This window comes from Mus pahari, chromosome 4 (assembly GCF_900095145.1).
Source record: "Mus pahari chromosome 4, PAHARI_EIJ_v1.1, whole genome shotgun sequence".
In the NCBI taxonomy this organism is placed as follows: domain Eukaryota; kingdom Metazoa; phylum Chordata; class Mammalia; order Rodentia; family Muridae; genus Mus; species Mus pahari.
In genome coordinates, this window is record NC_034593.1 from 44,402,427 (window position 1) to 44,413,039 (window position 10,613).

The window sequence follows — 10,613 nt, forward strand, 5'->3', positions numbered from 1 at the left end:
CCCTCCACACTGCAGCCCTCCACACTGCAACCCTCCACACTGCAGCCCTCTACACTGCAGCCCTCCACACTGTAGCCCTCTACACTGCAGCTCATCCCCATTTATCACAGACTAGATATTTTAAAGTCTACTTCCAAGTAAATGGAAGTTAGATACTTGGAGAAGATTCATAATTATAAAATATCACATTTCAATAATTCTATGATGCAGTTTTTCACACTTTGACATCTCTGAATTGGGATGTGCCTTATAATTGATGGTTTCTCACTGTGTGTAAATTGGAAGCATCTTTTTCCTCTACTGGTATAAAAGTAATGGCTTTTAACTACTGATGGCCTCTCAGACTAAATGAAACATAGATATTAAACTATTAAAGCTTTTCTCCAATAATGCTTTCTAGATAACTTTAGTCACAGTAAAATTATAATTCAATTAATTCCAGAAAGAAAATTCAATTAACTTTAAGATTTATGTTTTCCCAACCCCAAGAAAACAGACAATTGAAAGAAAACATTTTAAAGGACTTAGAAAACATCTGTATTGGAAGAACATGGAAACAACAGAAGGGAGAGGAGACAGAGGTCTTTCTTGAGTGCAGCTTCAAGGCCTCAGACCATGCTGGAACTTACCCACGGGGGCAGTTACAAGGCAAAGTAAGGGGACAACATGGGAAGAAAACTGCTTAGGTGAAAAAAAATACTACTTTATTATTTCTTCTTAAGGAGAAATTTTTGTCATCCTTCAATCACAAATATGATAAAGTAGATGAAATAACTGTACCGATCACACCATAAACATTCTTAATAAATGAAAAGCCGACCTACCCGCATTGTCTTCCTCCTGGCTCAATCTGTCTCACCTTCAGGGGGTCCTAGGGCTGGGGCTCCTTGCCAGGTCCCCAGTTTCTCAAGCCGATCTTCTACCTCCCTGTGGCAACAATATTTTCTAATTAAAAGAGTCCTTTTGTGCCACAGGGAGGATTTCTGATGGTATAACAAATACGGAAGTTATCACAGCTCATCATAAAGTCAGACTCATCCTAAGAGTCTTCAAGACAGAAATCCGGCTTCTGGTATTTCAATAAAGAAATCTGACTTTATTTTTTCAAACTGTGCTTATTAAACCTTTACTTTCACTTATTAAAAAGTAACCATTGCTTTCTTATTAAATTACATAAAAATATTTATTCTTCTAAATTTCAACTAATGTTTAAATACAAATTTTTGTTGCTCACTAAAATGGTATTTACATATTTGTTGTACATTTGTGAGTGTGTATGTGAGCATGCGTGTGTCAGGACAAGTTATGGAAGTCAGAGGTTGTTAACTTTCAAGGTGATCTATTCTTTTACTCTCCCGTGTGGGGTGTGGGGTCGCTAGGATGGTGGTGGCAAGCACCTTTACCCACTGAGCCAGCCCATAAAAACAGATTTTTTTTTTTTTTTAAAGCTTCTTGGTAACTAAGTACGACGATAACGTTTTATGCCTTGGTGGCTGAATACAAAGCAAAGTGTCACCGCGACTATGTCACCACAACTATGCCACCACGACTACTCACAGGAGAGATGCAGGAGCCTTAAAAAGACTGAAGATCAGCATATCTACTAATGGTGCATTCCAAGAACAACTAGAAGAAAATAACACGACAACTTCACACAGCAGCACTCCGCTGAGCATAGCAGCACAGGGAATTGCTCCAGCTACATGGGAAGCTGGGGCAGAAGGACTGACTGCTGGAGCCCGTGGTTTGGAGCCAACCTGAGCAGCATAAGACATATCAAATAATAATATAAATTTTAAAAGATTAATCTATGCCAATACTAAAATTATATTATTTAGATCTTTAAAAGTAGCAATCTGTCTCACTGATGGTGATGACTTTCAGTTTGTTTATTCTTTGTAATACTACCTAATTTTTCCATTGTTCTTACTGTAAAAACATTAAACTTAGGTATAATCAATTATTAAAAATCAATGGTATATATATATATATATATATATATATATATATATATAACCACATTCAGGTATTTTTTTAGATGACTTTCAAAATTCTGAGTAACATTAGGTCATTCTACAAAGAAATACTGAAGACTTTATATAAACTTTTATATATAAATATATATTATTCTCCCTTTTTCTTTCTTTACTTCATTTACTTGTCTGAAACTAGGTCTGGTTCCATGTAGTCCAGGCCGGACTCAGTCACCATCCTCCTGCCTCAGCTTCCCCAGTCCTGAGACTGCAGGCAAGTGTCACCACACCTGGTTCTTCACTAAGATACTAACTTCAAACTCTAGTGCTTTGCATTTCTTGACTACTTTTCACCCACCACACAAAATCCAACACACACACACACACACACACACACACACACAAATCCACCACACAAAATTTCAAGGCTACTTTTATCCTTACTATGAAGGAAAAGGACATATGCAAGAACCACATAAGAAAGTAACTGAATCCGGATAGCATGATGGGAGGTCAGAAGAGTGACTAATGTTGACAGTAACAACTGTACAAAGTCTCGGGTACATGAGGCTAGAACAGAGAGTGCTAAGCATATTACAGGAGAGAAAATGGAAGAGGAAGCTCTGTATGTTTTGAAAAGTCCTTGTGAAAGGCAGGAAGGAAGAGAGCTGGGAGAGGAATTTCCACAAAGGAGGCACTTCTGGATGACTCAAGGGCCACTGAGCTCAGCAGAAGACTGGCCTTTGAAATCTAGCAAACAAAGAGTAGTACAGTGGCTGAAAAGCAAAGTGAGCTGTAGTAGGCTGGATGTCCAGTTCAGTGAGCTGTAGATTACTTGAGAAGTGCAGTGAGCTGTAGGCTGACTGGCAAGTGCAGTGAGCTATAGACTGGCAAGTGCAGTGAGCTGTAGGATAAGAAGTGCAGTGAGCTGTAGGCTGACTGGCAAGTGCAGTGAGCTATAGACTGGCAAGTGCAGTAAGCTGTAGGATAAGAAGTGCAGTGAGCTGTAGGCTGACTGGCAAGTGCAGTGAGCTGTAGGATAAGAAGTGCAGTGGGCTGTAGGCTGACTGTCAAGTGCAGTGAGCCAAGGAAGAATGATAAGAAAAACTGCTTACTGAAGTCTTTGGTTTTTTTTTTTTTCTTTTTCTTTTTTCTTTTTCTTTTCTTTTTTAGTGTGGAAATGAAAGGAAATACAACAGATGTAAGCAAAGTTAAATGTTCTGACTGAATACACTTGCAGGCATACAAAAGCCTGCTAATGAAGCCAAAGGAAGACTTGTTCAAGGATGTCCTGTAAGTATTTCTTTTGTGAGGTCCTTACAGTCTTAAATTCCTATTTTACAACAGTGAAACACTCTGAAAAGTTTAAGCATTGCCAACTGAGTGATATGGAGGAAAACTGAAGGCAGCAAATGTGTAAGTAACTGTAGGTAAGCAAATGTGGTACCCCTTCCTGCCAAAGAAAGATATTTAAACCCTGTCACCCGGGATGTTCTCTCGCAATTGCTTTTAGAATGCTTCATGCTTTTCAAATTACAAACATTTCTAAAAGTAATTGTTTAATTGTATGTCCTTTTCTTATCCACACCCATAGGGGGATTCTGTTACACCTTTTCCCTGGCCTAACTTACTGGTTTCCATGGCTTCAGTAAGGATAATTCCCAAACCTGCCTCCCCACTTTGGTCACTGGGCTGCAGTGACACTAGGCATCTTCCATCCATCCTAGCTCTTTTCCACCCCAGGAGAGCAGTTGCATTAACAGGGCTCACACAGCTTCTAACTGGGCTTGCTCAGTGGAGAGACTGGGCAGGGACTAGAAAAGGGGAGAGGAAGACTAGGAGATTTAACCTGGCCCCCTCACTGTGGCACTAACAGGCAGTGGCTTCACGTTTGAGTTAGTTGTATAGGTGGGCCCTGAGCCCAGGAGCCAAGAATAGAACAGTTCTGTTGTAGAGAGCTGAGCACTATCCCCACTTCCATGCTATGCTTTCTTTTACTAAGACTTCCCGTAAGTTAGCCATTTTCTTTGTGATAAGACCCTGGTTACTCCTGTATGCATCTGTAAATATCGACATACTTCTTCCTAGATACCTTACCTCAACTCAAAATCAAACCTGACGATTAAGATCATCTGCTTCTTAAAACCATCTTTCCTTCATCTCTCCAGGGTGTCGCCATCTCTTACTGTGCTGCGTAGCCCCACCCTTGTCCGGGATCAGGTTACAATTGACTGGGATGCTGTGTATGGAGCCCACTCTTCCTATGGCCACTACTTCAGATTCTCAAGTCACCCTTCAAGTCACAACAGACAGCCTTCGAGCCTCTTCCACGACAATGTCTATCAAATGGCATTTGTTTATTTCCGCACAGTACTTGAGATTGAACATACGACCTTGCACATAGTAGATAAGCACTTTACCACTAGGTTACATCTCAGCCTATATTCAGAATCCGTCCTATATCAGAGATGTGAGGTCCATGGTAGTGCTTCCTCCTAAGAGCCTGTGAGTCTTGTAGCGGCTTTATCTGCTTAATTTCTAACTCTTAACATTCAATAAAACTTACTTCTATCTATATATTTTAAAATAAGCATTAAAAATCCCTGTAGAGAATCCAATAAGCACCTCCCTCTCATCACGCCCACATGTCAGCAGACGGTGCTGTAGAAGTCTGTGGCTCTGGAAGTTATTTCAAGCCCCTAGAGACAAGCCCACCCACCCTCCACAGCTTACTGCTGTTCCTAAAGACTTTTTATCATTACTAATCTTTAGTGCCTCACAGCTGTTTGTGATAAAATTAGATGAATATACTTCTTTTAAAAGTTTTACAGTTCTCAGTCTTTTCTACAACATTTAAGAGGATATTAGTATCATCACTAAGCTCAGAGAGAAAAATGGCAATTTCTAAAAGAAATATAAGCAAAATAAACCAAAATGACGATCAAAAGGAGAGTCCTGTGACGTACAAAGTAATGAAGGGCCATGAACCTACCCGCTCCAACCTACTTAACAGTGAGGACAGACATGAGGACAGTGTTTCTGGGACAGACATGTAAGGGCATAGAGGAATAAAAGAAGAAAAACTTCAATGTGACCACCAGAGAGATGAAAGAACAAGTTAAATTAACTATGATTTTAGGCTGATAAAATATGAATCATAAGCCAGGTGTAGTGACGCACTTCTTTAATTCCAAGACCCAGGAGGCAGAGGCAGGAGGATCTTTGTGACCTGGAAGCCAGGTGGTCTTCTAAGACAGCCAGGGCTACACCAAGAGATTCTGTCTCAAAACACACACCACACACACGGGGGGGGGGGGGGGAGAGCGAGACAGAGAATGAATTATAGTTTAAAAGGAGTCTAGAAAACGTTCACAAGGAAATCCTATTCTATACATTTTTTTACTTGTCTATGTTCATGATGTGTGTGCGCATAGCTCCTGTGCCATGGTGCACATCTGGATGTCAGAAAACAGCTGTGTGGAGCCAATTCTTTCCTTCCAGCTCATCACAGGCCCTGAGGATCAAACAGACTGCCAGGCTTGTAAGACATACCCCAATACCCACTGAGCCAACTCAGCTGTCCTTATTCTATAGTCTTAATTCCCCCCATTCACCAAGTAAAAACCGAGACCTTGGGTTCCTTTCCATTTCTTCTCAGTCACTTTCTTTTAAAACAACTGCATGTTTAGAGTTTCGGTTACAAACTTTTAATACTATAAGAAATGACCCTCCCATCCCAATCCACCAGCAAATTGAAACAGACTCAGCTAAACCATGGCAACCCTTACCCACCTGTCTATGCTCTGTAAGAAGTATAATCCACTTAAAGTGTGTGGGTCTTTTAAAAAGAAACAAACCCAAGCTCAGATTTTCTAATATTAAAAAACCAACCCAGGCAGTGGTGGCGCACGCCTTTAATTCCAGCACTTGGGAGGCAGAGGCAGGTGGATTTCTGAATTCGAGGCCAGCCAGTTCTACAGAGTGAGTTCCAGGACAGTCAGGGCTATACAGAGAAACCCTGTATTGAAAAACAAAAACAAACAAACAAAACAACAACAACAAAAACTATTTGGGGGAGCATGTTGTGTGCATAAAACAATAAATAACCTATGGCCACTAATAATCCTTGTAAAGTCATTAAAACTCATGATCAAGAAAGCAAATGAGGGCTGGAGAGATGGCTCAGTGGTTAAGAGCACTAGCTACTCTGCAGAAGTCCTGAGTTCAATTCCCAGCAACCACATTCCAACCATCTGTCATGGGATCCGTTGCCCTCTTCTGGTGTGTCTGAAGCTACAGTGTACTCATATAAATAAAAATATAAAAATTAAAAAAGCAATGAGTATGTAAACTGAAGATCTGAGGAACCTTGACCATGTAATATAAGTGATCTGACTAGCATTTCCTTCTACTGTTTAAGAAAATTATCTAAAGGACAGTATTGAGAGCAAGCAGGATAGAGTAGAACATGGGGATCGTCCCCGCTCTCAGGAGTCAGAAGCAACATGCCTGTACCAAGTTCAAGGCCTGCCAAGGGTTCCAGGGAGACCCTCAAAATAAGATGGTGTTAAATACTAAAACACAACTTGTGGAAAATAATTGCAAGAGCAACTGGTTTTTCTCTGTGCCTGGCATCCTGAGCCCGGGATGGCCTTTAGATCCATGGCCCCTAGAGGATCAGCCTCTGGGGTAGTCAGGTCACACATGCGCACCACACCCGGCCCAGCTCCAAGCCTCCTCTTCAACACCACAGCCATTCATTCACATCTGTCCTGCGAATGGGATGAATCAGCACCCTCAGGACTCCTTAACTGGGGTTACACTCATTTCTCATGCACAATTACTTTAAATGAATGAATTGAAATGAATGAAGAATTTATTGTCAATTACACAGTAACATTTGTCAACCTGCTCTGGCACTGTATACACTGCCAATCCTATACAGTCATTTCATTTTTAAAAGTTTGCAACTTGATGCAAAAATCAATCATGTGAGGAAACCTCGGGTCTAGAGAGGTGACTTAAGGTGCTGCCTGTTCCTCTAGAAGACCCAGGTTCAAGTCCCAGCACTCACATAACAGCTCACAACCATCTGTAATGTGGGCATCCATCAGTTTCAGGGCATCCAATGCCCACTTCTAGTTTCTGCAGGCAAAACAGCCTACACATAAAATTGATAATACACATAATAATAATGACTTAATTTTTAAGGAAGAAAAGACATCCCTGGACCTTCCTTCAACCTGGAAAACGCTCAAAACGAAGCATGCCATCCCATAGAACAAGGCACCCTCCACGCGCACCATCGAGTTTTTAGGAAGTGCCTGGGTCCCTGTCATCAGATGAACCAGTCTGCACTTGCCCGAAGTTTCGCTGGGGAGAACAAGAGCTCCTAATTTCTAAGCTCAATAAAAGAGTGGAACTGGAGAACAACTGAAACTAACAACTAGTAGTAGTTAAGAGGGAACCACTGGGCCCAGAACCAGAAGACGTCAGACACTCAAAAGGCAATTGGGAGAGTTTGCCACACCTGTAGAAATACATGTAACTATTCAAGCCCGTTAGAAGTCTCAATATGTAAAAGCACTAATGAACAACTGAGTCCCTTCTGTGAGACTCACATGATAGAAGAAAAGAAAAATTAATTCCCACAAGCTGTCTTCTGAACTACACACACACAAACACACACATACACACATACACACACATATATACACACATACACACACAAGGAAAGGAAAGGAAAGGAAAGGAGAGGAGAGGAGAGGAGAGGAGAGGAGAGGAGAGGAGAGGAGAGGAGAGGAGGAATTAATTTCACTAGGATTGCAAACCAATAAGAATTTTTCCAAAACATTACCAGATTTATGATTTTTTTTGTTTGCTACTATTTAAGTCACTAAAATGATTTAGGGAAATTTTTCATGGTCATAGCAAAACCAAAAAGATTTCCTTAAGAATTACACGCACTAATTCCCAAATGCACATATAGCTGATGAAATACATACTAACGGAAACACCAGGATGTCTAAGACAACAAAAAAGGAAGAGGAGTCTGACAGGCAAAGATGCTTCAAAAAAACCCAGTACTGCTCCAGCAATGCTGACTCAAAGAAGGGCTAAACCGGCTGGAAAGAGAACACTACCCTCATTTTTTATTAGGAAACATCACTCTTGTATACTAACCTACTGATTTTATAAGTAAATAACTAGTGAATATCTGTAGTCAAACAAAAAACAAAAACCAACAACTTTTAGGGCTGTAGTATAGTGAAGAATTATAACATAGGACTCTCCTATACTTATATAAACTCGCTTTAAACAAAGATTTTTACACCATTATCCATCCTATGCTAACTGGCATTTTATAATAGGTTCTTCAGTGTAAGATTCCCCAACAATAAATAGTAATACTGAAGCTTACAAAACAACTTATGGGGCTGGAGAGATGGCTCAGCAGTTAAGAGCGCTGGCTGCTCTTCCAGAGGTCCTGGGTTGGGTTCCCAGCACCCATGCAGACAAAACACCTTTACACATAAAACAGATGACTGGTTAAAAGATAGGAGTTACAGATAACAAGGACTCTTTGCAATGTCTTACCTGTTTCTGAATTCTCCGTCTCAACTTCCTGTTCTTCTGCCACATCCTGCATCATGTAAGTCTCATCGTCATAGACCAGCACCTGGGCAGCATAGCCCTGCTCTAACCTCGCACTGGGAACGGGCTCCACAATCACTGCCGGATACTCAGGGACCGTGTCACCTCCCTACAAAAGCAAAGTGAAAGAACAATCAAATTTTTTTGTTGGACAACTCTGGACTTAGTTCTGAATGGGATTCACACAGTGTCATTCAGTCCACACAGTGTCCTTCATTTTTCATGTATACATGGATGTATAAAACAAAGAAATGGAGAGGCCAGCTGTGATAGTCTTTTAAAGTCTTAAGAGAACAAATGAGCCGGGCAGTGGTGGTGCACACCTTTAATCCCAGCACTTGCGAGGCATAGACGGGCAGATTTCTGAGTTCGAGGCCAGCCTGGTCTAAAGAGTGAGTTCCAGGTCAGCCAGGGCTACACAGAGAAACCCTGTCTCAAAAAAAAAAAAAAAAAAAAGAAAAGAAAAGAAATAATCAGGGCTCGTGGGTTAAGAGCTAAATTCAAAGCATGCATACTTCACTTTCTGGTGAAAACTCACTAAAAAAGGTAAGAGACTTTGTCGTAAGTCTTACACTAAGGAACAAAGATGCTGCAACAAACAAAAAGAGTCAAGAACAACAAATGACAGGAAGAAGGAAAGGTGGGTATCAGATGGGTTAGCAGATGCAAGAAAGTCAAATCTCAGCCTAACAGCAGGTCAGGAGTCGGGACGCAGGGACTTCGCAGTGGTGAGGTCACAGAGTGGGCTGGACAGAGGGCTCGGCGGTTAAGAGCACTGATTGCTCTTCCAGAGGGCCTAAGTTCAATTCCCAGCAACCACATGATGGCTCACAACCATCTATAATGGGATCTGATGCCCTCTTCTGGTGTGTCTCATATGCATAAAATAACTAAATAAATCTTTAAAAAACAAAAACAAACAAACCAGAGCATCCACATGAGCTGGAAAAAGCACCCCGAGTCGATCGAAGTATAAAATATGTTTCAGACAAGAAGCTTTTGTTCCAGGATCAAACTCACAGCCTTGAGCCATTAAAAAAGCAGACACATAAACTTAACAAAGAGTTTAAGGTACACGCCTCTCCTGTCTGAAACTCCTGTTTCCTGGTCACCAAGAGACAAACAACTCTGCTCTCAAACCTTTCCACCATGACATCCCACCTCCCCACAGGATGCTGCTGTCAGTGACTGAAAGGCTAACTACAGAGAATGCAAGGGGGCCACATGTGAAGTGAACCTCCTGTGACAACATGCATAAAGAGTGACATCCTCCTTGAGGACACAGTGCCAAGGAGAGCCTGATCCACATTCCTGCCATGTTGACCTTGCTCACTCCACCTTGCCGGGATGCCGGAGATGAGCGATCAGGCTGGGGGGGGGGGAGCCACCATGACCCCCCACACACACAAACAACAGAACAGAACCCTTTATCTGACCACATACCTGCAGAACCATCAGGCCCCCACATACCTGCAGAACCATCAGGCCCAGGCTGAAGCGCTTCCTGACGACCCGATGATCTCGGGCTGCCCTGGGAGGACACTAACCTGGCCTGGACCCGAGTCATGCTTTACAAAATAAACAACGCGCTTATCAGGAGCAAGGTCCCAGGTGCTAAACTATAAGGAAAGGCATAGAGATGACAGCGTGTGTAAGGGCGACACTGCTGAAAGCAAAGCGGGACACAGGAGAGAGGCAGAGTCTGCTTCTAAAACACTTGCAAGTTTAGCTCAACATGGTGGCATGTAATGCCAGCACTTGGCAGTGGAGGAAGGATAAGGTCAAAGTCACTGTCACATACACATCACATCCCAGACCACCCTGGGCAAACACACAAACAGAATGCCAGCAATTACTCCACCCAACCTGAACGATAGTGATGTAGTTGGCTTTTATTAGTGTCTGGGTGATTGATGTATATATCAAGTTGGCCTTGAACTCATGTTCATACTGCCTCATATTCTCAATGTTATTCTTTTTTTTTTT

The 10,613-nt window shown here is 41.8% G+C and overlaps 1 protein-coding gene across 6 annotated transcripts in view; it reads right to left on the reverse strand.

The window, feature by feature from the left end:
- Elf2 (E74 like ETS transcription factor 2) overlaps positions 1–10,613 on the reverse strand; it is a 91,044-nt gene that overhangs the window by 43,857 nt on the left and 36,574 nt on the right. For 4 of the 6 annotated variants that reach the window (XM_029537420.1, XM_021196006.2, XM_021196005.2 and 1 more), the window contains exon 4: positions 8,571–8,736. In XM_029537420.1, the coding sequence (XP_029393280.1) occupies positions 8,571–8,736 (166 nt within the window). Of the gene's footprint in view, positions 1–824; positions 928–1,557; positions 1,628–8,570; positions 8,737–10,613 lie in introns of those variants that run through there. The other 2 variants (XM_029537423.1, XM_029537422.1) reach the window with 2 other exon arrangements.